The following is a 27,907-nucleotide window of genomic DNA, read 5'->3' as shown; positions in this document are numbered from 1 at the left end:
CCTTTTTTTTCTTCTCAGCTGAGATGCCCCTGGATATTCTGGTGAAGCAGTATGCTGGTGCGTATTCCGAGGACTTCAACTGGCCCCAGCGCCATGTCCAGAGTGAAGATGATGAGAGCGATGAAGGTGAGACTGTACTGAACCAGGATGAGATGAAAATCTTGTTAGCAATGTTCCAGAGTTACAGAGCAGGAGGAGTCTAGACAGGCAGTTAGCAGAGAGAAGCCATTAATATACTGTAATTGATAAATATATATCAGTATGTCATCAGTTTTATATATACTCAACGTCCATTTGGAACTTAAAAAATAAACTTGTTTCCTATTTTAAGTTTATTGTCAAATGCGTAGCGCATGGGTATAAAGTGCGGTGTTTTGTTGCTGTACGCTGAGCTCTATTGTACTCTTGTCTGCTGACACGGCAATCAAGTGTAGAAGTTGCCACTGCAGCCCAGCCGGTCGTCATGCTGTCCCAGCACTTTCTCATTGCTACAACATTTCTGACAGCATCACACCTAGTGAATGCACTGTCCCTTTACGCCATCTTTCTCATAAAACATTGGTCAACTGAGAAGTTTGGAAAGTGTTTAAAACCTGTCGTCAGGCTCACTACACACATGCTGGTTTCAAGCTTATATTTACGTTTATTCATTTAGCTGACGCTTTTGTCCAAAGCGACTTACAATGTTAAGGTTACAATTATTACAAGCTTACAATTATTCACCCATTTATGCAGGTGGGTAATTTTAGTGGTGCAATTTAAGGTAAGTACCTCACTCAGGGGTACTACAGCTGGAAGTGGGGCTTGAACCTGTGACCTTTGGATCCAAAAGCAGTAGCTCTAACCGCTACTCTCCCAGTTGTCCCAAAGGTTAAGGCTGCTGTGCTAAGGTTAATGGTGCCATGCCTGAGTATGTTGTTTGGAATTTCTTGTAATGTGAGCATGTGCTTTGTCAACCGGCGCAGAAATGGAAGAGCCCCCGTTGGGCGGACCCCACGAGGCGGTGCTGATCGACTCCCTGCTCAGTGTCGAACAGTACCGGGGCCCAGAGAAACCCTTGTCTCCAGGAGCGGACGGCAAGCCACAGAGGGACATCGCTGAGGTGGCAGCTGCCACAGAGCTCCTGCTGCCCAAGGGCTTGGCAAGAATCACCTCGTCTGTAAGTGACCACGTCCTGCCTGACCGAACGTATCAGGATGTGACCCTTTCTTCACTGTCCCATCAGGCTCTTGGTCTCCTGTTCCCTCTGCAGAATTTCCTGGCTTTTGGATTATTTTGTCAAAGTATAGTTATGATACCTGTTGCTTATGAGGTTATATTTTTATATGGCATTTGATGTTTTTCCCAAGGGCTTTTAGTGGTAAGATGTGACAGTCGGCAATTATGGTGAACCGAGAGGCTTGTGGCCAGGTTGCAAATTGGGAGGGGGCGGGGCATATTCCTATGGATAGACTACTGAATGTGGGTAGATGGAGAGACAAAGTAAATAGTCATCTGTCTTTATACACAGGGGCAGCTGATGGTGTAGTGAATGTCAGTGCATATGATGAAGGAAGCAAGCTAATTGTACTTGAGTCACACATCTGCAGCCATGTCTCTTCCTCCTAATGTAATGCACGCATTTTCTATGAGATGTACATCGCTTTGGGGAAAAGCGTCTGCTAAATTAATAAATGTAGTGGTTAGCACTGCTGCTTTTGGCTCCAAAGGCTGAAGCTTTGAATTCTTCCTGTTGCTGCGTTACCCTTGAGCAAGTATTTGCCCTAAATTGCACCAGTTAAAAAAAAAAAAAAACCAAATGGGTAAGTAGCTTAACATTGTAAGTGACTTTGGAGAAAAGTGTGAGCTAAGAAAATAAAGGTACATTTTTGTGTATTGGATCATGAGGGGACTTGCAGAAATTGACTGTTATACTTGCATAATGACAATAGAGGTGAATTATTGTTTACTCTTTGAAATTGCAGGATGACCCCACACACACACATTTTCGGAACCGCTTGTCCCATACGGGGTCGCGGGGAACCGGATTCTTGGAAATGCACATCGAGAGATTATAAAAAGCATATTTTCTGTGGTCCAGGTGCGCGGTGCAGCCCCCTTCCTGTTGCACGGACCCCTGAGGGAGTACCAGCAGATTGGTGTCGACTGGCTCATCAGCCTCCACAAGCGGCGGCTCAACGGCATCCTGGCGGACGAAACCGGCCTGGGCAAGACGGTGCAGTTGGTGGCATTCCTGGCACACCTGGCCTGCCAAGAGGGTGTGTGGTCGTCCTTTTCCTCTCTTCTTCAATCTCCCTTATCCTTCCATTCTCTAGTCAGACACTTCAGGCAGTGCAGCTTTTTATAAGACATCCAATAAATAAATTCCTTAAATCTTTTTGGTGTCAGATTCATGCAGTGGTATTAAAATTTTAAAAGCTGTTAAGGTGATGGCAGGTAATGTAGTGGTTAAAGGTGGTGCCTCTAGAGTTAGAGGTTACAGGTTCAAAGCTGTTGCATCCTTGGTCAAGATATTTACCCTGAATTGTTCTGGTGAAAATGACCCAGTTGTATAAATGTCTAAATTGGTATAAACAACTCATTATTGTAAGTCACTTAAGCAATAATAATGGAATTGGTATTGATACTGCTTTCTCCCCTCCAGGAGTTTGGGGTCCCCACCTAGTGGTGGTGAGGACGTGTAAACTTCTGAGCTGGGAGATGGAGTTCAAGCGCTGGTGCCCTGGTTTGAAGATCCTCTTGTACCTCGGAGGAAAGAGGGAGCGTCGCAGAAAGAGAACGGTAAAGTGCTTTGAAGAACCTTTTGAGCACTCATCTCTCTAAACTGCCTCCCCCATGTCTTTAACACGTACCTGGTGATTCGCACCCTGCAGTGGTGGTCAGAGCCCAACAGCCTCCACGTATGTGTGACGTCCTACAAGCTGCTTTTCAAGGACCAGAAGCATTTCCTCAGGAGGGGGTGGAGTCACCTTGTGCTGGATGAGGTGCAGCTCATCAAGGACATGACTGAGAAACACTGGGACATGATCTTCACCCTCAGGAGGTAAGTGGCAGTAGGTGCAGCTCTGTTTTGAGATGCGCACACACACACACGGAGCCCGCCTTGTAAATTTCAAAGTATGACGAAATGTTGAGTTCTTTGGGAAAACTGAATATTCTTTAATTTTCCTCTCTCTTTAGTCATCAGAGACTCCTGCTCATCAACACTCCTCTGCAGAACACCCTGAAGGAGCTGTGGACCATGGTGCACTTCTTGCTTCCTGGCATCACACGCCCCTATCTGGACTTCCCCATTAAGCCAGGCACGGACCAGAACCAAGACTACTGCCATAAGCTGGTCATCCGTCTCCACAGGGTGGGTCCAGCTCTCTTCGTTGGCTTAATCACATCCCACACCATGGACCTTTCTTCTTGCCAATTTGTGCTTCCAGATACCTCGTTTCTTCATAACTTGAGTGTTAAGTTCAAATTTACATGTATTTGTTTGTCTTGCACTTTTCTTCAGAGCAACATAAGTGTCGGATCCTTAACTACTGTGCTTCTGTTGGTGGGGAGATGTAGGCTGAAAGTTTCTGGAGCCCAGAGAACATTAATGAATTGCCTCCCAATACAGATGATTCAGCCGTTCATCCTGCGTCGATCCAAGAGGGACGTCGAGAAGCAACTGCCAAAGAAGTACGAGCACATCTTGAAGTGTCGGCTCTCGTGCAGACAGAAGAGCTTGTATGAGGATGTCATGACTCAGCCAGGGTGAGCGCAGACACCCTCCGCCCAGCACGTATGTGTGTGTGTGTGTGTGTGTGTGTGTGTGTGTGGGGGAGTAGCTCCGATGTGCAAGTTCTGCAAAGCAGAGCTGAGCTTCCCCTCCCTTACTCCAGAGCCTGCGTTCAGTGCAGTGCCCTGGCATTGACAGGGGTACAGCAGTGTCCCGCTTGCTTCTTCTGCAGGACTCCCTGTGGGCTGGCAAGGGGGTCTACAGAGCCACACAAACTTGTCTGTCAGCATGTAAACTCAAATGTGTGTCAATATGCACAGATTCCTCAGTTTTCAGACACAGTTGGGGCTGGATGTCTGTTCATACATCATTTTGTTGAAGTAAATATTTACTTGGCTGCTTAGTCAGAATAAATGAAAGATTAATGTGTGAAATTAGTGGAAAAAATATAACAAAGCCCTATTAGACAATGTAGCATTCCTCCATGGTTTTATATCCTTATGCTTCATATAATACAGTATAAGAAGGTTTGCGATTTATGACAAAGTCGATGGAAGGGAACCCTGAACCCAGCTGGAATTTTGTGCTTTCCTACCATTGGATATTTTACTTGAAGTAGTGAAATTTAAACCCCCTGGGTTGTGTCGCAGCAGCTCTGACAAACCTCTTGTACCGCTTCACTCCACAGAGCTCAAGAGGCGCTGAAGACGGGCCACTTTGTCAGTGTCCTGCAGGTTCTCATGCAGCTCCAGCGGATCTGTAACCACCCGGACCTGGTGCACTCCAGAGAGACAGTGCACACTTATGTGTGTGCGGCCCTGGAGCACCGCACAGCTTCAGTAGTGCTGGGCGCCCTGGCGCCGGACCCATGGAAGGTGTGTGCTTGTGTGAGGCACAGAGGGATGGGTGCAGGTCTTGTTTCTGTGTTTTGAAAAACATTAAACTGTTAAAAGTGCAAAGCAAGCAGCTGCTTTTACTGTGGTATGAAATGTCTGTCTAGAAAGAAACACTTTGCCGGCAGCAGTATGCGGCTCAGAAGTGTCAGAAAGGGCCTCCAGATGTCGCAGTGATGTAGGGAAATGTTTCAAAGAGATGGGTTTGTCTCGTTTGGGGTGTCAGCTTAGAGTACTTTACTAGAAGACAGCAGTGTGTTGCCAGACCGTAGACCTGTTCAACAGGGAATGTAAAAGGGAGTGGGGGACGACAGGAGATCTTGGGCTGCATTTTTTTGCAGGTGTTGTGCAAAGGAGTTAAAACTTTTTTTTTTTTTCCCCCCCCCCCCCTCCCCCTCTTTGTTTTGTTTGCACTGTTGGTTTATTTGAAGGAATGACGGTTTGCTGAAGCTGTGTTTGCTTTCTGGCTGTTTATGTAATAAAAGTGCACATATGCGTGAAACCACAGGTAGCACAAGCGCCTCACACAGTCTAGACTGTGTGAAGGATGGGTGGGTGGTATTGTGTTGTTTAGCTGTACTTACTCCCTGCACTGTCCCCCCACAGACAGTGGACTTAACCATATTCGACCTGATCAGCAACGAGAACAAGCTGACACGCTACGAGACGGAGGTACTCCCCAAGCTGAGGGTCACCCAGCAGCTCATTGAGGAGATCCACAGCGCTCCGGACCCACCTCCCCGACCCAAGGCCTTCAAGATCAAACCCATGAGGTGTGTGGGCCCCTGGACTAGAACATGGAATATAGCACCATGCCTTAATATATAAAGAGCACTGTTCATATAGCGTCAGGGCAGTTGGTTGTATCGTGGTTGAAGCAGCCGCCTTTGGCTCCGAAGGTTGCTGGTTTGATCTCCACCTCCGGCTGTAGTGACTTTGAGCAAGGTGCTTGCCCTGCAATTGCTCCAGTACCTTCACCTGGCTGTGTGTCTGGGTACCTAATTGTGGCCCTGCCATGGACTGGGGAGCAGACTCTTGGACTTAAATCAAAATTTTCAGTTGTTGGGTTTTATTCTGATGATTTATTTAGAGTTATAGCCTTTTTTTAACTTTTTTTTCCTTTCAGTGAAACAGGAATTTGCTTGACTGTACTGCAGGACCTAGGGCAGTGATTTATCAATGGTGACCTGGCTTGAACCCTTTTGGGTTCTGATTTTCTTTGGCAGACTTTTCCAGCCCGTCCAATACGGCATGAAGCCAGAGGGCCGAACGGTTCCCATGACCAGCACCTCTGCTCAGCGGACCCCCACCAGCACCGCTGCTCCACCAACCCCAACTAGCGCGGCCCAGCCTACCCCAGTCAAGAGCAAGACTCCTAGCAGTGGCGCTCAGGGTGAGATCATCACTGCATTACACACAGACATCTTGCTGTCTTTCCAGAACCTTTGTGTCTCTGGTCTTCCTGCTTTGCGTCACATGTAGGAGACATGTTACAGCTGGTAGTGTATTGGCTACAGCTGCTGCTTTTGGACCCACAGGTCACAGGTTCGATTCACACCTCTGGCTTTAGTCTCCTTGAACAAGGTACTTACCCTGAATTGCTCCAGTAAAAAAAAAAAAAAAAATTACCCAGCTTTATAAATGGTTAAGTAATTGTAAGTGCCTTAGAATCAGAATGAGTTTTATTGGCCAAGTGTGCTGATGTGCACAAGGAATTTGCTGTGGTTCTAGATGCTTCCAATATTTAGGCAACAAACAGCTGACACAGAATAAAGAACATATTTACAGAGTATGCAAACACAAGAGTGTAAATAGTAGTATAAATATAAAAAATGTGAATAAGTAAATTACAAAAAGTGATAGGATATTGTACTGATAGACCAATAGTGGAGTGTTAACTGTTCATGGGAGTGATGACCTTCGGGGGGGAAAAAACTGTTCTTAACACTAAGTTGCTTTTGAGAAAAGTGTCAGCAAAATGACTGACTATAAATGTATAATGTAGCTGCCTTGGACTCAAAGGATCCACCTTTGAACCCTTGGTCAAGGCACTTAATTTGAAATGATGCGGCAAAAAGCAATAATTGACATGTCTGCTTGTCCTGAGCTCTACTTGATCAGTCTCAGATAGGAAAGTATCGCACCCCAAGCCCTTGTCCTGCGCAGTATAAAAGGTTGCAGAAACAGTACTAATGATGAATTATTGTGACACTTATTTCCTTGATTTTACTTTATTTTTGTTCTTTGATTTTAATATTTCAGTACTGCTACATGGTAACTTTTCCTTATGGCTCTTAACACATTCCATCTGTAAGTCAGTACCGATCAGTACAACCTGTTAAGTCTTCCACAGACATTGTCACCAGCCTTTGCTCTTATTCCATTCCATTCCATTCTATTCTACGCTGTTATTAATTTCACTTGAAATTATTCCCATACCTTGGGGTACATGGGATTTTTTTTTAGCATGGTAAATGGCCTCCTGCATTCCTCTGGTGCCTCCCATGTTCCTGAAGTGTGTGCGCTGCTGTGCCTTGAATGGAGAAATTTCTCTTTTATGTAATGTTGTCGAAGTTTCACTACAAATAGACTGACCTCAGATTGCCTGCAACAGTGCAGCAGTCACTTTGGACCTTGTACAGCTGAAGATGGATAATTTAATCCAACATGGTGTAGATATTTTGAGAAATCTGAACTCTGGAAGCTGCTGTTCTTCAACTGCGAAAAAGACTGAAATGCAGCCTGTCTTGGTAGACTAAGACCTCTCACAGATCCAAAAGTTGATTCGTTACTCAAAAAGTGTGATGGTGGAACACGACACAAAGCAGGCCGGGGGCTCGCCGTCAATTCTGTACACAGCCACGCGTGCCATGTGTACTCGCAAAAATGGTGGTGTTGGACGGACAGGCTTCGCTACAAGAATTCCGTCTCCGCAGCTGTTACTTTTTGACTCTGTGCCTTCATTTACTCTTATAAGTTGCTCTGGAGAAAAGCATCTGCTACATGAATAAATGTAAATGCCAGCAGCATGACATCTCTGCAGGCTGTGACTGCAGCAGTTTTTTGCAACACTGTGTTCTCAGTCCCTGGGTTGGGCATTTATGACCCGCTCGAAATAAGAAAGCACTGTAAAGAACCCTGGTCAGCGCTAGAGTGTCATGTTGACAAACTTAAGACCTCCAACCCTAACTGCTGGCTGCTGCTCTCTGTTAGTGTACTGGGTGAAGCTTTAGCGTGGTGTTCCAGTAGGCATTCTAGCTCTGTTTATAAAAAGTAAATAATAAGTAGCTTTCAGGAAAAGCTTGTTAGTCTGGAATACCCTCCAGAAGGGTCTGAGTCTTCTGATCATCTCCAGCTTTAAAATTTGTTTTACTGGGGGAAGAGGTTGGACCAAGAGGTTCATTCAGCTGTGTTGGAAGGCAGCCCCCCACCCCAGGCCAGGTGAATCCGCTGCCTAACCATCCAGCATAACATCCTCTCCTCACTCCCTAGTCCCCAGAAAAGGAAGTTCTGGACACATGTCAGACCACTCTGTGTCTGTCTGTCCAAGGTGGCGACGTGGTGAAGATTGCCCAGCTGGCCTCCATCACGGGGGGTCAGGGCCGCATCTCCCAACCCGAGACCCCCGTCACCCTGCAGTTCCAGGGCAACAAATTCACACTTTCTCCAAGCCAGCTGCGCCAGCTCACCACGGGGCAGCCACTGCAGCTTCAAGGTACCTTCGGTAAAGTATACTCGGCCCCATTGTTGGTGCATGCGCACTCTCTCCCCCGCTCCACCCCTTCCTCTTGTCTTCCTCGTTCTCTCTTCCGCTCACCTTAGCATGCTTTCACCCATATTGGTTCTCCCCTCGATCCCTTCCCAGTCACTTATTATAGGTGCAGCGTGTATGAAATTAAGTACCTGGCTTTAACAAACCTAAGCTGCAGTGTGAAATGTACCAAGTTGTCCTAAACGCCTCTGCTTCTCACATCTGTGCAAACTTCAGTCTCGTCTCATAAGCTTCTGAGCGCTTTTTTAATGCCCCTCCCCCCGCAAATGGCGCAGGCAACATCCTGCAGATCGTGTCGGCCCCTGGTCAGCAGATGCTACGGCCCCCCAGCTCGGTGGGGATGCAGGCCGTGCCCCAGGCGCTTCCGGCCCCCAACGCCACTCCCTTGCCCGCTGCTGCTCCCCCGCCCGCCTCTGCAGCCTCAGCTCTTCAAGGTAAGGCTCTGTGGGATGCCAACGCAGGAGCTGCCAAGTTAATTGATGTGCTAGTGTGTAATTTCTACACTTACAGTGCAATTACATAGCCCCCACCCCCACATACAAGTTGTGCTTCTCCTTGTTGCCAGCAGTAGGCATCGTCACCTTGCCGATTTCAGGATTCGCTTTCTGTGTCGTCTGTCTCGTGTCCTTCACTGAGCACAGCAGAGTGGCATCTCTCTATGCTAGATATTTCCCTTAGTCTTCAGGCACTGACCCCATGCCTGAACTACAACGGTTCAGTGGGGCGCGGTCATGTGCTCAGAAGCTAAATGGGGAAAAATGTGAACTGTTTGTGGGTGCAAAAGTGAGTGGCTGGTGATTCTGAAGTGGCCAGTAATGCTCTCTGATTTGACTGTAAACATTGACCTTTCCTCCTTATCAGCTTCTGGAGTGGTAGCAAAGGCCACGGTCACAGCGAATGTGTTTGGGGACCCATGGAGCAGTGCCAAGCCACCTGCTACCCCTCAGGTAAGAGACAGCAGCACCTCCTCTGCTCTGGAGTACCTGCGCATATCCCACTGTGCCCTGGGAGTAATTTCACCCCGGTCTTCTGGTGTGCAGCCACCGTGGGTGTGAGTGACGTGTCAGTGGCCCTTCCACAGGAGTCCTCCGAGGAGAGGATGCGGCAGACCAAAGAGCGCCTCGGCCGCCTCTTTGTTGCCAACGAACGCCGCTGCGCCCGTGCTGTGCTCTATGGGGCCGACCTGCTGCAGGCCTGCTGCGTGTGTGACGCTGCTCGGGCCGCTTCCACCTCCTCTGGCCCCAGCAGGTGGAGGTGGGTAGGCAGGGAAAGCTGTCTGAGGGCCCTGCACACCTGTGTGTCTACGGTTTCCCAACTGCAGTCAGCGCTGCACACCATCCAGGACTTGGAGTCCAGTAGACACCTGACGGAGAGGTACTGGCCAAGAGTTTACTGTGGTATTTAGTTACTTTGTTACATGGGTGTGGACATGACAACAGGGGTAGAGTAAAGCTGACCAGGCCTTTGGGTTCTGACTGAAGACAAGTCCTTGTTTTGATGGAGACCTCTTTTTGTTTTTCCAACACAGGTTGTGGTCGGTGGTCCCGGTGGCAGTAGCTCCACCCCCATGCTTGTATGCGTCCAATCCCCCGCCTCGGTTCACCCTGGAGCAGAAGTTGTTCCGGCGGCAACTGCAGGAAGCGGCTGCCCCTCACAATGCAGATATCCGCCGCCTGGCATCCACCGGCCTCCACCAGTTTCCTGACTTGCAGCTCCTGCAGATGGACTCAGGTTGAGTCGACTTGCACAGGAAGTTCCCTGCATGAAGCACTTTGCCTTGCGGGACTCAGTGTGTCGCTGATCATCGACGGAGACCAAACTTCGCTTTCTTAGAAGTGTTGTCTCCGCTCTTCCCCAACCAGGCAAGCTGGAGGCCCTGGCCGTGCTGCTCCACAAGCTGCGGTCAGAGAACCGGCGTGTGCTCATCTTCACCCAGATGGTCCGCATGCTCGACATCCTGGAGGCCTTCCTCAACCATCGGCAGCTCACATACGTGCGACTGGATGAGAGCCTGCCTATGGAGGAGCGACAGGTGTGGGCTCGAGAGAGGATACACGTGGGGGCTGGTACAAGAGGAGGGGTGAGGGGGTGGAGCTTGGAAGAGACATGGCATGCAGGAAAAGTATGGGGGTTGCATGTCCCTCCCTGTCCAACACCAGGGCCTTCTGGAGGCAGTGCAGGGTTCTGGTCTTCCTCATGGGATAGAGCACTGGGCTTGTTTTCCCTCCCCGCTGGATGGTGTTCCTCCTGGGGCCTAAAGAGAAGCCGACAGTGGGGTTTTGTCACCTCACGGGCCTCTTATGTTCACTTTGCTTCTTCTGTCTTCTGTTACTTGAGGCTGTTGTTTTTAACCCATTTCCCTCTCTTTCTCCCTGATCTGCTGTACTTTTTAACTCCCCAAAGTGACTGCAGACAACAGACTTGGAAAGAGTTTGAATGGGACATAATATAACGGTTGCTTTATTTTTCTAACCTTAAATTTTATTGCCTGGATTGAGGGTATGTATGGTATGGAAGTCCACTGTGGTCTTTGCCCATGTGTGATGCGATGCTCTGCACGCTTGCTTCCTTAGGAGCAGATGAAGTATTTCAATAGGAAGAGGCGGGTATTCTGCGCCATCCTCACCAATCGCTGCTGTTCTGCTGTGGGCCACGTGTTTGATGCCGACACCATTGTCTTCTATGACACGGACCTGAACCCGAGCATGGACGCTCGCACGCAGGAGTGGTGCGACAGGATTGGCCGGTCCAAGGACATTCACATCTACCGGTAACCGTGTACATTTGACGGTAGTGCGCTGTGGAATGTGCAGGATTTCATGTGGCTGCTGGGTGTGTGTGACCAAGATTGCGCCGTCCTATGGCAGCCCGCTGCCAGTTGCGCTATCACTAGTATTTGTACTGCAGGAAGAGCACATGAATTTCACTGCAGTTGTCGAGCATCGTGACAATAAAGCTCAACTCGAAAGCCAGTCTTTCCTGTATTTTTGATAGTGAATGGTGCTGTTATGGTCTCTCTTCTGTCCACCTCACTCTCAACTGTCAGGTTGGAGAGTGGCAACTCCATTGAGGAGAAGTTACTAAAGAACGGCACGAAGGACTTGATCCGCGAGGTGGCCGCCCAGGGCACGGACTACACAGTGGCCTTCCTCACTCAGGTATGTAAAACGACTCAATTCAGCAACCATCTAGTGACATGTGGACGTATTCTCAGTGTCACTCTAACTGATCGCGTCTTTCTCTGTCACTGTTGTTACACTTGCTCCTTGAGTTAAGAACGATTGGCTTTTTTGACTTTCACAGATCTTCCCCGCAAAGCAGTTTGTTCTTGTTTCCTTTTGCAAACACTAGTTGCCTCTACTGGAGCAAATGTGACCGGTTTTTCTTCACCAAGCTGATTGATTGCAGTAAAATATAGAACAGAAGTGACGGAGCATTTTACTACTACTCATTAAGTGTTTGCAGCTTGTCTGTGGTGTTCCTTACTGTCAGTCATCAATAACAAGATGAGGAATGCGTTTATGGGGACCAGCTGGTCACGTCGACACAGAGCTGGAGTTTGTGGAGTCTTCATTTCATCTTCGCTTGTTTTAAATGAGTATTAATGTAACAAAGTTAACTCACTAAAATGAGTCAGTATTTTTTTTTATGTGATTACAAAGTATTTATGTGCTGTGATTTTTAGACACTGACCTATAAATAAATGGAATAAGTTAATTACTGTATAAATTACTGTTTTAACATTGGAGTTAAAATGAGCTGCTGTATATTATGTAGTTGTTGGTTTCGTACAAAGTGAAGTTGTTGCCCTAAATGCGCAGCTCCCTGCTGTCCCAGTACTGTTGTTCCTATTACATGAAGGCATCCAAAAAAACAAAAACTTGAAAAGTGACAATACTCTACTCTGTTTTCTCCATGTGTAGTTATTATGAATGTTTGTTGATCACAGCTGGTAACAGCCAAGGTTTCATTTAAGCATTTGCTTCTCCACCTTCCTGCCAGCGGACTATCCAGGACCTTTTTGAGGTGGAGTCTGGCACAGGGGAGAAGGTGGAGGAGTTTGTGGTTCTGCACCAAGAACCATCACCTTCGGAAGCCATCTCCCCCCGTGTGGCACGCCCCTACATTCAGGCCCTGAACAGCATTGGGCAGGATTCCCCACAGGAACTGGGGAACGAGGGCGATAGCATGGGAGAGGAGGAGCAGGAGGCAAGGGGAAGGGGAAGGGATGATTTTTCGCGGATGGGCGAGTTGGCAGCAGTCATAGAACAGGTACGTATGGAGGTGAAGATGTGAGCACTGCTACAGGATGCAGTTTTTACTGTGAATCTGCAGTTTTTTCACTGGCTCTTCTTTTCCTCCTCGCTAGCTGACCCCAATTGAGAAATACGCCCTACAGTATCTGGAGTATCTGCACATCAGCGAAGATGAGGAACGGGCTGCACAGGTAAGTGGTGCTGTGTGTAACACGGGGACGTTTACATTGTCTTGTTTCTGCAGTGGCTGAGCCGTGTGTCATAGTTCGTATGAAATCTTGAAGGCTCAACTGCAGTTCTACACAGCAGTCATTGAGTCTACTCAGTTCCTCCATCACAGTCTGGTTTGGATCAGCAACCAAACAAGAAAAGAACAGACTGTACCGTATACTCAGTTCTGTAGAAAGGTTCATTGGTTTCAGACTGTTCTACCTCCAGGATCTTTACTCCTGCAGAATCAGGAGACAGGCAGAGAAAATTGTGACAAACCCCCCTTACCTGGACCACAACTTTTTTGAACTTCTCCCATCCAGCAATCGCTGCAGATCACTGTGTCAAAACAACCATTCAAAAACAGTTTCTTTCCCCATGCTGTTATGTCCATGAACAGTTGTTTTAGTCTATGTACTAAGTACTTTCTCCCTCTTATTTATTTGATCCCTTGATACTTTCTTTCATACTCCTGGACTGTCAGTGCATCTTTGCACTTGTATCTGTATGTCTGTCTGTCTGTCTGGGGGTTTTTTTTTTTTTTTTTTTTTTTTTTCTTCTTCTTCTTTTTGGTCTACACTAAGCCACTAGGAACTGAAGCCAAATTTCCTGTATCTGTGTGCATGTTTGGCCAAATAAATTGGATTGTGATTCTGACTGAGGGCTGTTTGTGTGAACTTAAGGTGCACGCGAATTCTGTGAAGCAAAACTGGGAGGTTGAAAATCTGCAGAAAATGAAGGCTGATGAGGAAGAGCGAATGATCCTGGAGGAGGAGGAGGACCTCTTCACTTACACTCGAGAGGACGCCTATAACATGGTACCCTTTGCTACCACTCATTTCCCAGGCATCGCCCTCGTTAGCAAACCGCAAGACATTTAAGCAATTATTACGGAGTGGATGTTACATCTGATTTATTGTGTTGTCCTCAGGAGTACGTCTTTGAGGAGGAGGATGGGCAGACTGAAATCATGCCGGTAAGCTCCATCATGGTCACGTTAATTTTAATATCGATTTAGCTTTGCAACACGTCTGTATTTAATGTCACCCCCCCCCCCCCTTGCCCTTCTCTGTTCTAGCTGTGGACTCCACCAACGCCCCCTCAGGACGACAACGACATCTATATCGACTCAGTCATCTGCCTCATGTACGACACCACGCCCATGCCGGAGTCCAAGCTGCCTCCAGTCTACATCCGCAAGGAGCACAAGCGGCTCAAGATGGATCCTTCTGGTGGGTCTGTGCTTCTGTTCTCTGACTGTGAGAATCTGCTGTCCCTGGAAACCTGGGTTCTGGGTGCAAATGTGTATTCATTGGGCATGATGTTCTTGATTTGGCTGTATGGCCTTTTTCTTTTTTTTCCCCTCTGCTCGCGTGCGGTGCAGCCGCGGGCCGAAAGAAGAAGAAGGGCCACGGGGAGGTGGTGATCCCACCGCGCTCACTCTTCGACAAGCCCAGCATGCTGAAGGTGCGCCGTGAGGGCAAGGACCAGAAGAAGAACTTTTCCCTTAAGCAACAGGCTCCCTTCGCCAAGCCACTGCCCTCGCTGGCTAAGCCTGCCACTGAGGCGGGCCAGGACAGCCCAGAGTGGCTCATCAGTGAAGACTGGGCCTTGCTTCAGGTCAGATAACCATGTGGCTCTTGACTTTGCGCTCGTTCTCTGTTTGACCGCTGCACCACTGTCTGCCGTTTCCATTTGCCTTTTGAAAAATTCATTTGATGAACAACCCTGAGTCACAGTAACAGAGGGCTAGACAGTATGCTGAGAAATTATGTTCACATTAAAAGAGAAGGGCAGAAGGTGTAAAGGTTATGGTTTTCAACAGGTGTCACGTAGCACTGTGTAACAGCAGAGTGCACAGACATTGCAAAATTATTCTGAATTATCATGTAGGTCAGATGTTAAATGCTTTGGTCATTTCACATATTTACACGGGTATCTTTGTTTGCACCATAACATTAAAATGCGTTCCTTTGCCAAGCATGAAAGACTGATAGTTCTCCAGAGAAAAGATTTTGGCTTGTTTTAACAAGAAAATAGAGGGGCACAAATTAAATCTTTTTATTAAAGACTGGAGTCTTTAAATGCCACTGAATTTGAGAAACTCGTAAGCATGACTAATAACTTTAGCTCAACTCAAGGTCCATGAATGAAAACCCACTGAACCTCAGCCAGTTATGTGGTTATTACAAGCATAATCCAGAGGGTGTAAGCAGTGCTCAGGAGCGTCAGAGTTCCCATTGAAGGATGTCGCCCCCTGCAGGCTGTGAAACACCTCTTGGAACTCCCCCTAAACCTCACAATTGTGTCTCCGGCCCACACACCCAACTGGGACCTAGTCAGCGATGTGGTCAACTCCTGCAGCCGCATCTACCGCTCACCGAAACAGTGCCGCAACCGCTACGAAAACGTCATCATCCCCCGGGAGGAGGGCAAGGTGAGCACGGCCTGATTGCAAACAGTGCCACCCTGCCATCTCCTTTCCTTTCACCTTCCTGTTCGCTAGCTAAACTTCCTTTTTTGTTCCATTGATCTTTACAGTTGGTGTATGAAGCAAACCCCAAGAAAAAGACAAAAAGCATCTACAAGGCGAGTCCTGTTCTTGGTCCGCTGAAAGTTGTTTTTGAAAGCTCTTCACTCGTGTTAAGCTCACCCGCAGCTCCGTGTTTAACCAGCCTGCCTCCCTATTCCAGTCCAAGAACAGCCGCCCGCTGCGCACCTGTCAGATCTACAGCCAGGATGACAACGCCACACAGGTGCAGCTGTATAACAGCCGTTTTGAGTTAATGAAGATGATCGCGAGCAAGAGGAGCCCCCCCATCAAACCGCTGTAAGGCCTGTTGCTCCCGACTGGACGGAAACACGCAGATCGTTGTACCGGTGTAACTGGAGCTCGAAATCGGAGAGCATTTTTTTCATAATGCAGGGGATGCGGTGGTCGGAACCGCTGCCTTTATGCTCATAGGAGCCGGGTTCAAATCCCTGTGTCCTATTGGTCAAGGTACATATACTGAGTTCATAGAGTAAAAATTTACCCTACTGTGAAAATGGGTAAAAACAATTGTAAGCAGCTGAATGTAGTAAGTCACATTGAAGATAAGTGTCAGATAATTCAATATATGTAAATGTAATTCAGGCTTCTTAACTACTATGATTTAAAGGCCAAAGTTGTCTTTGTCTACGCTTCTGGAAAGGTGGCTCGTGATGTTTTCGCTGTTGGAATACAGACCTTGAAGATGAACTCCTTGCGTAGTTACAGCAAAATGTCAGTTCTCCCAGGACTTGATCCCTTGTTCACAAACCTGTTTGTCACCTGCTGTTCACAGTGTGACCCAAGTCATGTCTTAGCGCAGTCAGTGAAATGCTGTTCTGTTCCTTTTTGCTTCTTTGTGGCCAGGCTGGGTATGAATCCCTTCCAGAAGAACCCGAAGCACGCCTCCGTCCTGGCAGAGAGGTGAGCTGCTCGTCTTCGGCAGGCTTGCAGAGAGGGGTTTTGTGGCTTCTAACCATTAACAGGTTAGCAGGAGCACTACTAGGTCTCATCCCTTCTCCCTTGTCCACAGCGGGATCAGCTATGACAAGCCCCTCCCCCCTATTCAGGTGGCTTCCCAGCGTGCTGAAAGAATAGCCAAAGAAAAGAAGGTGAGTGTCTCTGTAGAGTGTTGTGGTTGATGGCACCCCCACATGAACGTGCATGCTTACCCGGTGTCCTCACGCTTCCTGCTCTGTCTCCAGGCTCAGGCCGAGCAGCACCGAGCTCAGCAACAGCAGCAGCAGCAACAGCCAGGGGCACCGCAGGCACAGGCTGCACTTCCCCAAGCTCAAACCCAGCCCCAGGCCCCTGCTGCCAGCCAGCCTGCACCTCAGGGTGTCCCGCAGCCACAGGCCGTAGCTGCAGCGCCTGCCGTGCCAAACACTGCCGTCCTGGTGAGACCCATCCGCCGTGATCCGTTACTACATTTATCCATTTGTACAGTTGCCTGTTGTTTCTTGAAAAGGGGTAATTGGCTCAGCAGCACTTTCCCTCGTTTGCCTGTTCCTGAAGTTGCTTTAGGTAGAGCTGGTCTGCCAGAAGCTAAATTTTTACCCAGCTGCGTGCACTACATTGAGCGTGTGCGAGATGAGGGAAAGCGTGTGCTCTTGCTCTCATGTGATGTGAGCCGCCTTGTCTCTTCCATCAGGCAGGCGCTATAAAGACTGCCACAGCGGGGACCACCATCCAAACAGGTAAGCTTGCTGCCACATCGCCAAGTCACCCCGTGGAACTACCTCTGAGTTCTGACTCACTTTGTGCTTCTGTTCCCGACACCCACAGCTACGGTGAGTGGCAACGTCATCGTGAACACGGTGGCTGGGGTCCCACCCAGCCCTTTCCAGGCCAACAAGCGCCTGGCCTCCCCCATAATCCCTGGTGTGATGGCGGTAAGCTCTGCCACAACCAGACTCCCCCGGGAGCTCAGATAACTACTTTGACTGTACACATGTGCCTTTCTTTATTGGATGCCATATTTAACTTTTCTCTTTCTTTGTTTCTTCCACATACATTTTGTTTTCAGTTCCATGTGTATTTTTGAAAGGCTGCAGTAATTTATACACTCTTCTCATCCCACTTTCCTCCCAGCCTGCAGGGGGTGCCGGAGCCCAAGTGGTTCACACACAGCAGCGGGCTGTCCCTGCCACTGCCGCCCCCACTGAGGTGGTCGCCATAGCGACAGGCCAGGGCGTCCGAGCGGTGACTCCGGCCACAGCCCCAGCCGTCGTGTCCACCAGCCTAACGCCGGTGCAGACCCAAACTCGCTCTCTTGTCACACCGGTCGCTCCAGGTGAGCTCCAGTCTACAGAGATGGGAGACTGGGGGGCGGCATAGTGGTTAAAGCCTCGTAATCGGCAAGTCCTGTTTCAGATCCCTGCTTCTGCTGTAGTACCCCGGATGAGGTGAAATTACCTAACTTTTATAAATGGGTAAATCAATGTAAGCAGAGTAGTACAAACCTCCCAGTGTATATCAGCTTGGGGAAAAGTGTCAAAAAAAAAAGAATTTTGAACAGATGAAGACTTCAGACATCTGTGTTATAGTATTAATATAGAATAGACTTGTTAGGGGAACAAAGTTGCTGCTTCTAAAGGATGGAGGACATGGTGGTGTATATTAATGGCCAAGTACAGTGGCCCAGAGTTCAAAAGGCAGCTCTGCTGAGTAAAGATGGAGGACTAGTGGAGTAAAGAGGGGCACATGCACGTGGGAGAGATTTGAATAGAATTGATCGGTATCTCTGAGAAACTCCTCTTCATGGGCCTGATGTGATCAATATTGGAAGCACTCAGTGCATCGCTTATATTTTAGATGCAGTAACTTTGCATGACTGTCTTTTCTCCTTAGTGCGCTCTCAGAGCAAAAAAAAAAAAAAAACACACAATGATATAGTGTGTAAGTGAAAATCCATAGTGCCTACTGTATATAGCATGAGGTTTATTTCCTACCAAGAACTTATTAATTAAATGTATAACACAATTCAGATCAGGTTATTCTGACCACGTTGGCTGTGGACTGACATTAATTTTTAATTCCTTTAAATGGAACCTGTATTTGAGGAAGAGCAAAAATGAGGGTCAGCAAATGTTTCTTAATTTCCTAATTAAAATGAATGATACAGTGGTCATTACACGAGTAAAGATGTGATTATATTAAGAATGCAGCTGCATACATTATCACCCTGAGCTTTGCAGCAAACCAAGGGACTTATTAATCCTCGTTTAGTGCCAACGTCCTCTTCTTTTCCAATTCACTGACTAAAACACAGTTTCTCCTGTTTTGTCACACTGCCATTAACATGTATGTGTAGTTCTGTGCTCATTCGACATTTCAGAATTGATGCTAACGACCCGGTGTGCAGGTTCCTCGGTTAGACAGTAGAGTTACAAATTTCTGAAAATGGCACCACCTTCCTATTAATTTTTAACTGCAGGTTCTTCACTGATCTGTTTCCTAAAATTTCTGCAACAGCAAATGTGACCTGTGTTTTGGTGCTTGTGTGTTTCTGGGGGATCTGACTGCTCTCCCCCTGTCCTTCTCAGCAGCTGCAGGGATGCAGTTGGCTCAGGGGAAGCAGATCACCCAGGCCCACCTGCAGATGCTGCGCCAGCAGCAGCTCCAGCAACAGACGGGGTCTCCACAGATCAAGGCAGTGGGCAAGCCCCAGGTTAATATCTTACAGCCTGTTCCTTTATTCCCGAACGAGAGCAAGTCCCAGCAGGGACCCTGTTGTTTACCTTCACAATCCATCCTGATATCTTCCCAGTACACTGGCAGACTGCTGGAGGTATCTGAATACATGGGGGATGGAGGAATGGTACTCGACCTCATATCTGAGGAAGACATCCTCCCCAGGGTATACCCTGCTTAGCCTTGCGCCCAGTGGTTCTGGGATAGGCTCCAGACTGCCACCACCCTGATAACGACAAGTGGATACTTTGGATGGAGGGATTGATCAAGGGAAGGGGTGTTCCTGGGTCAGGGGGTGGAGTTATTGCCCAGTGAAGCCAGTCTAACCATGCTCTTACTTTTCCCTCCCAGGAGATTCTGAAGCTGCAGAAGCACAAGTTGCAGATGGTCCAGCAACAGCAACAGCAGCAGCAGCAGGTGGCAGCGGCCGTGGCGGCGGCCGCTCAGCAGACTCAGCAGACAGGACAGTCGCAGGCATCTGCGCAGGCCACACAGCCCAGCCCCCAGCTGACCGCTGTGGCTGCCCCACGGGCCGGAGCGGTGCTCACTGCCCCCACCGTGGCCAATCTGCAGGTGGCACGGCTGGTGAGTGTCAGACTGCGATCAGTACGTGTGTGTATGTGTGTGACTTAGATCTTAATTAAAGCTGTCAAGCAGAATGTAGTGATACACTGATCAACTGGACATGGATCAGAGTCAGATTGTGTTCATAAGTAATCTTTTCCCTTCCTGGACTGTTGCTGTCAATGAGAATAAGTGCAGAAAATGTGCGACATGCAAGTGTCTTTAAAGCAGGAATGAGCATTGTTCACATTTCTTTTCACTTGGTCTTTTTAACAGTATTGATTTTAAAATAAAATAAAGTCACCATTTGAGTATTATTGCAGAAGGCCTCATTTGCTTAGTGTGTCTCATGCTGTAGGGTAACAGTATTCCCCTTGGAAATGTTTAAGTAAAAATGTATGTTAAATGGAGATGCAAGTCGCACCATCCTGCGTGAAGCCTGAACAGCAAACTGATCAGCTTTCGTGTGTTTGATACGAGAAATGGGATGTTTGCTTGGTTAAATTGGTTCGGTTTTTATTCACTTAATTATAGTCATTTCGTGGCTGAGCTGATACCTCGAGGTTCTCTCATTGTTATAACATGCGCTGATCCTTATCATTATTGTGCTTTTATAAGGATTAATTTCACAGAACAACACTGAGTTCATAAATTTAAAAGCTTTTCTTTTAGGGGACTGTTGACTGGTGCCAGTTTGACATTAACAGACATTTGCTAAGGGTTTGGGTCCTTTTAAGCAGTAGTGTGTATCTAAAGGGTGTTAAAGGTGCTGGAATGTGATGCAGTGAGATATGGGGTGAAAAGAGGGAACATACTGTATATTTTAAAAAGTTTCCTTGTCTAAATAAGAAATTGGGCACACGCAGTCTTCTCCAGTAAGACTGCTCTGCTGCTCCGACGTATGAATGTTTACCTACACCCTGTTATAAAGGCACTCAGCCTGAAGGATGTGTCTCATTAGAATAAAAGTACCACTGAGTACATGAGTTATATTTAAAGTTACCTTGAACTCATAAGACTCATTTGCTTGTGAGATTACAGCGCACTTCTTCATAGGAGTTTTTACGCTTTGTCTTGTTAGCCGTGCGCCCTGTGTTGTCGGGTTAGGCCCTGGCTCTGGACAAGTGTGTGTGTGTGTGTGTGTGTGTGTGTGTGTGTGTGTGTGTGTGTGTGTGTGTGTGTGTCTTGTGACTCATCTGTTGACAACCGATGCAAACAAGTTTGATTGCCATGGTAACAATAGACCTCTTATTGTTGCTTTTAGAGTTCCAAACATCCGCAGTAGTGCTGCAAAGTCGGCCACACTCTATCCTTGACTTCTGGCCTAATCTAAAAAATTTGTTTGTTTTATGTTTAAATCCTGAGTTGCTTCCCAAGTTGTCAGTATTGGACACATTAGGTTTTCATTTGATTGACGGACCATCTGCAGCCCACCCAATGGAAGCATCTCATATCTTTATTCCACACAAGGGTATCGATGCAGCAAAGATGGTTGTCGACTTTCTATCAGTGACAATCCCTGTATCTCTTCTCAGGCTTTTATGTGCAGTACAATACTTTCACACAGAGAGATGGCCACAAAAGGCTTGGTGCTCAGTGCAAAGTAAGGTTCATCAAGTGTTTTGGCTATATGGTGTCAACAGTATGAGCTATTTTACCTGGTTCTCAGGGCACCTTGGTGATCAGAAAACGTGCAGACTAGCCAATGAAGTAAATTGCCTGTCGAGACGGTTACCCTCTTGGATTGGCATTAATTTAATTTTGGTGGCAAGATGACTGGTTGAATGATTTCAGCTTACATTTGAGACTTAAGTTCAGTTTGGCTCAAACCGAAAAGTTGTGTAGCTATGGTAACTAATGAAGGCTCTGAATGTAACCCATTATTATGCATGAAGTTGTGAGGAGTAGAAATAATTGTATAATTTTGCAAAGCGATCACCATTTCTTGTCATATTTTTAAACTGTCATGCTGCAACAATGCACACATCTTCATTTAATTAGAATAAATATGTCCTGATAATGTGTGATGGAGTATGATTTTGCTTTAGGCAATGTTTTATTTTAATATTTAAATCTTGTTCGAAATTCGGGCAGATATATCTTAATTAAATAATCTTTTGGTGTTGCGGCAGTGTGATAACATTGCTCTTAATGCCAATTAATGTTAGAAACTTGTGGTCTCTGGGAGTTCCTGTTCACATTAAAACGAATACAGACGTAATGAAAGCACTCTGAAATTGTTACATGTTGGCAGGTTTAATATTAGATTTTGCTATGTAACATTTCAAAGACATTTTTTGCTTCGGTCTGTGTTTTAACAATAGGATGTCAGCATCCTTGTTTATTGCAGTCTGTTGGGATCAAATGTAATTTCAGAGCAAAAGCAAATAACTGGATTATGGGGGTTTAAGGTTGCTAAATGTGGTTTTCCTTTTAATTCTGATGGTCACTACAGCTTCTATGCTGAAAATCAGTGTTTTCCAGCTGGGTGCTGCACTGGTGTTACTTTTTGGTATTGTCTGATATGTGTGATATAACAGTTTCTAGTATTGCCTCTGCCCCTACTTTTCAATGGTACCTTCTTCATGTGATGAGATTAATAAATATGTACAGGAGATAATGAATTTCATATCCTCCCCTGCAGACACGAGTGCCAGGTCAGGGACAGATCCAGGCCACAGCGGCTCAGACAGCCCAGGTGACTCTGACCAAGGCCTCTGTTGTCTCTATGCCTACGGTGGTCTCCTCACCCGGGGTGATTAGCGTGTCTGGGATCAGTGTTCCTCAGAAACCAGGTGGGACCTCTCAGTTCCATGTGAGCTAGGCTTGGCCCTCTGCTACATTCCCTCAGTATCTGACCTCAGGAATCTGGCTCGGCTTGTCTCCTCCCTGGGCAGGTGGGCAGGTGGTCACACACTCCTTCCAGCAAGTGCCGATGCAGCAGCTGATGCAGATGAAGAAGCAACAGCAGCAGCAGGTGGCTGCGCAGCAGAAAGCAGTGCAACCCCAGCAAGCACAGGCAGCTGCGCAGCAAAAGGTGAGGCAGTTCACATCATGTACAGTGAGAAACAGCCAGATGTTTGCAGGCATTCACACTGCAGCACTCAACAAATTTTTGGAATTAGTTTTTTTTTTTTTTTTTTTTTGGGTCTTCAGTAACACTTCCCTAAAGCATGTCTGTAGGACTCAGCTCATCGCAAGAAAATAAGTTTGGTAAAATTGGCTGTTTCCTGGGAGACCGTTCACAAGTACTCTTAACTGCCTCTTAAAGGGCACAATAAATCACCACTTAAATACTTACATATTCTGTAAGATTTGCTCATTTCTTAATTACTTTTTAGCTTCGAACATAGTACCTGCTATGACTAAAGGCAAGCTGATTCCCCCCCAGTGTTGTCACCAAACAAACAGTTCCTCACCTTTTGAATGCAGCTGAGATTGGAAATATGTAAATTTAGTTTGAAACTTTAGTCAGTTTTACCCTCCTGGTCAGTCATCCCTCAAATTATTTACAGACTAGGCTTGGTAAAATCCCTGGATATAGCTGTAGCAAATATTTTATTATTATTATTAATATTAATAAAAACTGAATTAACTTTGTCCTGTAATTAAAATTCAATGGGATTTAAAAATGACCAAAAATAAAAACTTGTATGTTTCCACACACTCCTGTCTAATATAGATTGTTGCTCAATTCATCTCTAAATATTAGCAGTGTTCCTCATTTTGTAATTGATCACCAACACCAAGGAACACCAGACATGAGCTGTAAGCAGTGAAAGTGATTTGAACTAAGCAGGTCCCTCATGTTCTTTTTGAGGGAGTTTACTGCCACCTGTCGGTTCAGAGGATAATTGCAGGTTGCCTTCATTCCACAACTGATTGTAGTAAGTAAAATGAACAAAATGCAATTTACAAAAAAAAAAAAAACATAAAAACGAAAAATATTTGTATTTTGCAAGATTTATATCTCTGACTCAAGAACTTGAGGAGCCAGTGTGTAGCAGTAACTGTCCTTTTATTGAACCAACAGATGGCATCAGGAATGGGAAGTGCAATTTGTTTGTATCTCTTTAAACATTTGTGCAGACTTCTTATGGCTTATCCATACAAAGCCATGTATTGATCAATTGACTGGGTGTGACTGGGACCGTCCGCTCCTTGTTCCAGCTGACCACCCAACAGGTGACTGTGCAGACATCACAGCCAGCCCAACAGCAGCAACAGAAGGTGACCTATGCAACAGCGCCTCAGCTCCAGCCAGGCATCAAAACCCAGTTCTTCACCACGTCCATCGCTCAGGCACAGAAGCCTGCCGGAGCGCAGCAGATCCAGGTATGCAGGAATATGGGCACAGGGCAGTGGGCGGGGGGCCGACGAAGCCACTCGTTCTCGGTGGGTTATGTGGGAACTGCAAAACGAGAGTGGAATTTCATTAAGACAATAACTTGATAGAGGAAAAACCCCGTTATTGATTTGTAGGTTGCTAAGCTGCCCCAGATAGTGCAGCAGCAGTCCACTGTGGCCAACATCCAGCAGATAGTGTCCGCCCCACAGCAGGTGAGGTTCTCGCGTCTCCGACCTGCCGCTGCCTTCTCTTTCACACCTGTGTCTTTGGCGAAAACGGAATGGTGTTGAGAGTCCGTAGCTCTGCCGCCCGATCAAAGTCCCACGCAACCTTCCAGAAGGCGCTCGCCTCTGCCGCTCCTGACTCGGCCCCTCCCTGTGTCCCAGATCCAGGCGCAGGCTCAGACGGTGTCGCTGTCCCAGCCGACGGCCCCCGCAGCCCAAAGTCAGGTGCAGGTGCTCCCCGCGGCCACCTCGCAGGTGGTGCAGCAGAAGCTGCTGCAGCAGCAGGTGGCGACAACAGTGGCCGCAGGTTCTCCACAGGTGCAGACTCCACCTCCTCACAGCCCAGCCCCACAGCAGGCACCCGCGGACCCCCCGGCGCAGCAGCAGGCCAAGGGCCAGGCCCGCACCACAGCGGCCGTGAGGGTCAAACCACCTGCCAAGCCCAGCGGTGGCACCTAGTGAACACGGCACCACCCTCCTCCACCTGAGCTACTGGGGAACCCGACACTACTTCCTGGCCCACGCACTCCTCCAGACTATGAACTTGGAGGAATGGAGCCATCTCGTCGTTTCTTCTCTTTAAATTCAGAGATGGTGTTGCCAGGACGTGGAGTTCAGCCCCTAAATCTGTGTGGCACTGTGCACCCTGGTTTTACCGCTGGGAGGGATTCGGGCTCTCGAGTTGCTGAACAGATGCACCAGCTGTTTCGTCTTATTCCTTATGTTAGCTACCTTTTCACCCACACAGGGAGCGTCTTGATGGTAATCAACATTTGAATGTCAATCTCTGGCCACGAAGTGAGGTTCTCCTTTAAAGACCTCGAGATAGACAGGCTGTCAGTGAAGGTATGAGGAGAGCAAAAGGCACCTTCCCCTATCTCCACTCTGCCCTGAAGTTGGTGTTATGACAAGTTTCCTCTCTAACATTTTTCAACCCCTTTCTGTGTCTATCACTGTGAATACTGTTCCTTTTTTTAAAAGCATAATCATTTTGTATATAAAAATCATATTAGTGCTGTCACTGCAGAGCGACAGCATCTGCGTGTCCCAGGAAGTCATCTGTGTTTGGAGTACTTGTGTGCATCAGAAAGTGAGTTTATAGACTCTACTGTTTTGTTGTTTTTTGACAGTTCCTTCCACTGCTGCTCAGTGCTTCTGTTGGTATTTTCTAAACCTCAGTCCCCCCGCCCCCCTTCCCAGCTCTTCCCACAGACAGTGGAGATGCTGCATGGATCTGCTATATCTCCTTCCTGCTCTAGTTCACTTTCCTTGCTTAAAAATAGTTGTATTCCCAATGCGCGCACACATACACAGTTGGACGAAGGAAAACTGAAGTGTTATTTTTTTCCAGCCATCATTTAATATCACTGGTGTCTTTTGTAACATAAACATGTAAAATGTTGTTGTAAAGTATCTTCAGTGTTTGTTTTTTTTCATCACATGTATTTTACCATGTCATGGAGAACTCTGTAAATAAGCGGGGGAGGCATTTGTACTTGTATAGTAGTTGTGTTTTCATTAAGCTTTTTCCCTTCTGGTCTAACTGTAATAAAGTTTTTGTGTTTTTATTTTTTATTTTTTAAAAAAAAATATATACCTAACTTATCTTCCGTATGTGACATCGGCCACTTGCAAGGAATGGAAGTGCTTCTGTATTGAGTAAGAAGGGGGATTGGAGTTTTATGAGGCAGAACTTCAACCTCTTCTTGGAGAAGTGAGCCATAAAACTACACACATTTAGAAATTTGGTTTCTTCCAACCACTATGTGCCCTATTATTGACTGCAACCTTTTCATTTGTTTCGGTGCTTTTCTCCAAAAAGACACGCTACAGCTGTGCAGTAGAGAAACCGCTTTAGACACAGGATTATGGCTACAGGTTCTGACTCCACTAACTCCTCTAACAGTCACATTGAAATAGCAAATACATAGGTAATAACACATGGTGTTAGACTCATTGATAGAGCTAGCAGGAGGGGAATGGCTCTCAAAAGGATGTGTTCTTAATCCCCCTTCTAGGCGGGAGGGAACTCCTTCCATGATGTTGGGGACAAAACTGAGCACCTGTGCACTTTTGATTTTGGAGCCCTTGTCAGTGGGGCTACCAAGTGGCCGGTGGTGGAGGAACATGGTGCGCTTGCTACGCTGTAAGGTCCTGTATGATTTGAGGTGTGGATCCTTTCACTGTCTTTTAGGCTGTAACCAGAATGTTGAACTTGGTTTCTGGACAAAAAGGGCTTTTATCCTCCTCCATACTCAGATTCTTAAATGTTGTAACATTAAGTAAAACATTTTTAAAATCTCAAAACTTCACCACATGGAAGATATCTGTGTGAATGCAGCTTGTACTAAATTATACTGATTTAGTTATTCACAAATGGAGGAAAGTACATCATTAACCCTGTGAGAACCAAGCACTGATTTAATTTCTGGGAAAGTGCTCTGTCTAAACCTGTTTTCACAGAGACCGCAGTGACTTTGAGTGAAATGAAAAAAAGAAAAAACCTTGATGAAAGTTAAAACCTTTGCACGTAGGAAATAAACCAGAGCGTGAACGAAGTTGAGGAGCCATCTTACCTCAGTTTTGCTTTCATAATTCTCAGATGGTCTAATGCACCCTGACCTGCAGTCCTCATTTGCTTCATAACATTTAGAAAAACCAATGGGATGTTTTATGACCATAGAACTTTGTTCCAGTTGAGTTGGCTGCATATTGTTTGAGTAGAACTTGAAGTTCCAATGGGACCACTGTCCCCACAGTGAACCATCACAACTGATTTGGAGGTGCTGACCTGCATCCCGCCCGTCCCACTCAGCTACGAGCCACTCTAGCAGTGCTGAAGATCACATCACGATGAAGCCAAAGGAACAAAACCATCAGCAAACAACAGGGATGAAATCCGTTTCCTGACTGACCCTTGATCTGATGTCCTTAAACATCGCAAACAAGGAGCTGAGAAGACCCACCTTTGCAGATGGTGATTATTTTCAGGGCACAACTTTGGGTCTTCTTCAGGACGGCAAAGCTCAAGGTGCTTCAAATCCCACAACCCTCCAGTGAGAGCGGTGAGTTGGTCCACTGTTCCTGGACCAGAACGAAACCCACGCTGTCCCTCCTGAGTCTGATGCTCCGTGGTTGGCCGTTGCCTCCTCTCCAGGACCCTGGAACCCCTCGGTAGTTAGATCGCATCATCTGGTGGCACATCATCGGGGTGGGAGCACCAGTCAGTCCAGAGCTCCTGTCCCAGCCCTCCACACGATGTCGAAGAACTCGAGACCCAACGATGCCCAGGACTTCCGGTGTTTCTGGAGGAACCTCATCCATCCCGTGTCCCAGCTGCAGCTGAAGGAACCTCGACTCGAGACATGGACCCCGATGCTTCAGAAGCCTGCAGCATTAACAGACGCTATTTTCGTAATGTAATAGGTCACATAGGCCTTCGGAGGTCAGAAAGTCTTAATAAACGGTTCTTAATAAATGTCCAATCATTCGATGATCTTTCCCTCCACTTTTACACTTCAAGAAAAAGTGTTTTGTTTTGGCATCTGTATCTTGGAAAATCACTTTCAGTATTGATTTGCTCGACCGCCTGCTCATTCTATTCGGTCACCTGAGGTTTCGATTGTGATGCACTGATCGAAATGTTGTTTGCATTAACTTCTTTATTACACCGATGATGCACAATTCATTGGTTTAGTTCAT

At 46.9% G+C, this 27,907-nt stretch overlaps 1 protein-coding gene and 2 non-coding genes across 11 annotated transcripts in view; all 3 read left to right on the top strand.

Moving 5' to 3' along the window:
- ep400 (E1A binding protein p400) overlaps window positions 1-27,605 on the top strand; it is a 37,456-nt gene extending 9,851 nt beyond the window's left edge. For 4 of the 9 annotated variants that reach the window (XM_029259384.1, XM_029259382.1, XM_029259379.1 and 1 more), the window contains 40 exons: window positions 19-126; window positions 966-1,159; window positions 2,081-2,258; window positions 2,645-2,781; window positions 2,874-3,043; window positions 3,181-3,355; window positions 3,614-3,750; window positions 4,404-4,590; window positions 5,215-5,381; window positions 5,835-6,001; window positions 8,159-8,332; window positions 8,656-8,814; window positions 9,242-9,327; window positions 9,462-9,754; window positions 9,909-10,111; window positions 10,243-10,412; window positions 10,954-11,150; window positions 11,427-11,538; window positions 12,383-12,652; window positions 12,750-12,827; window positions 13,530-13,664; window positions 13,778-13,822; window positions 13,925-14,078; window positions 14,231-14,466; window positions 15,110-15,283; window positions 15,388-15,435; window positions 15,540-15,676; window positions 16,244-16,300; window positions 16,410-16,488; window positions 16,582-16,773; window positions 17,028-17,073; window positions 17,162-17,268; window positions 17,468-17,669; window positions 18,922-19,046; window positions 19,421-19,654; window positions 22,278-22,428; window positions 22,531-22,670; window positions 23,804-23,968; window positions 24,116-24,193; window positions 24,368-27,605. In XM_029259384.1, coding sequence (XP_029115217.1) covers window positions 19-126; window positions 966-1,159; window positions 2,081-2,258; window positions 2,645-2,781; window positions 2,874-3,043; window positions 3,181-3,355; window positions 3,614-3,750; window positions 4,404-4,590; window positions 5,215-5,381; window positions 5,835-6,001; window positions 8,159-8,332; window positions 8,656-8,814; window positions 9,242-9,327; window positions 9,462-9,754; window positions 9,909-10,111; window positions 10,243-10,412; window positions 10,954-11,150; window positions 11,427-11,538; window positions 12,383-12,652; window positions 12,750-12,827; window positions 13,530-13,664; window positions 13,778-13,822; window positions 13,925-14,078; window positions 14,231-14,466; window positions 15,110-15,283; window positions 15,388-15,435; window positions 15,540-15,676; window positions 16,244-16,300; window positions 16,410-16,488; window positions 16,582-16,773; window positions 17,028-17,073; window positions 17,162-17,268; window positions 17,468-17,669; window positions 18,922-19,046; window positions 19,421-19,654; window positions 22,278-22,428; window positions 22,531-22,670; window positions 23,804-23,968; window positions 24,116-24,193; window positions 24,368-24,664 — 6,164 coding nt within the window. In that variant the 3' untranslated portion in view covers window positions 24,665-27,605. The remainder of the gene's footprint in view (window positions 1-18; window positions 127-965; window positions 1,160-2,080; window positions 2,259-2,644; window positions 2,782-2,873; window positions 3,044-3,180; window positions 3,356-3,613; window positions 3,751-4,403; window positions 4,591-5,214; window positions 5,382-5,834; window positions 6,002-8,158; window positions 8,333-8,655; window positions 8,815-9,241; window positions 9,328-9,461; window positions 9,755-9,908; window positions 10,112-10,242; window positions 10,413-10,953; window positions 11,151-11,426; window positions 11,539-12,382; window positions 12,653-12,749; window positions 12,828-13,529; window positions 13,665-13,777; window positions 13,823-13,924; window positions 14,079-14,230; window positions 14,467-15,109; window positions 15,284-15,387; window positions 15,436-15,539; window positions 15,677-16,243; window positions 16,301-16,409; window positions 16,489-16,581; window positions 16,774-17,027; window positions 17,074-17,161; window positions 17,269-17,467; window positions 17,670-18,921; window positions 19,047-19,420; window positions 19,655-22,277; window positions 22,429-22,530; window positions 22,671-23,803; window positions 23,969-24,115; window positions 24,194-24,367) is intronic. The other 5 variants (XM_018731682.2, XM_029259381.1, XM_029259386.1 and 2 more) reach the window with 5 other exon arrangements.
- LOC114912493 (small nucleolar RNA SNORA49) lies at window positions 3,859-3,980 on the top strand. The gene has a single exon (XR_003798303.1). It is a non-coding gene; the product is annotated as a small nucleolar RNA SNORA49 (small nucleolar RNA).
- LOC114912492 (small nucleolar RNA SNORA49) lies at window positions 10,521-10,653 on the top strand. Its single transcript, XR_003798302.1, has one exon. It is a non-coding gene; the product is annotated as a small nucleolar RNA SNORA49 (small nucleolar RNA).
- Window positions 27,606-27,907: the final 302 nt, after the last annotated feature.

This window comes from Scleropages formosus, chromosome 17 (assembly GCF_900964775.1).
Source record: "Scleropages formosus chromosome 17, fSclFor1.1, whole genome shotgun sequence".
Lineage (NCBI taxonomy): Eukaryota > Metazoa > Chordata > Actinopteri > Osteoglossiformes > Osteoglossidae > Scleropages > Scleropages formosus.
This window is presented reverse-complemented; position numbering and strand designations above follow the sequence as displayed.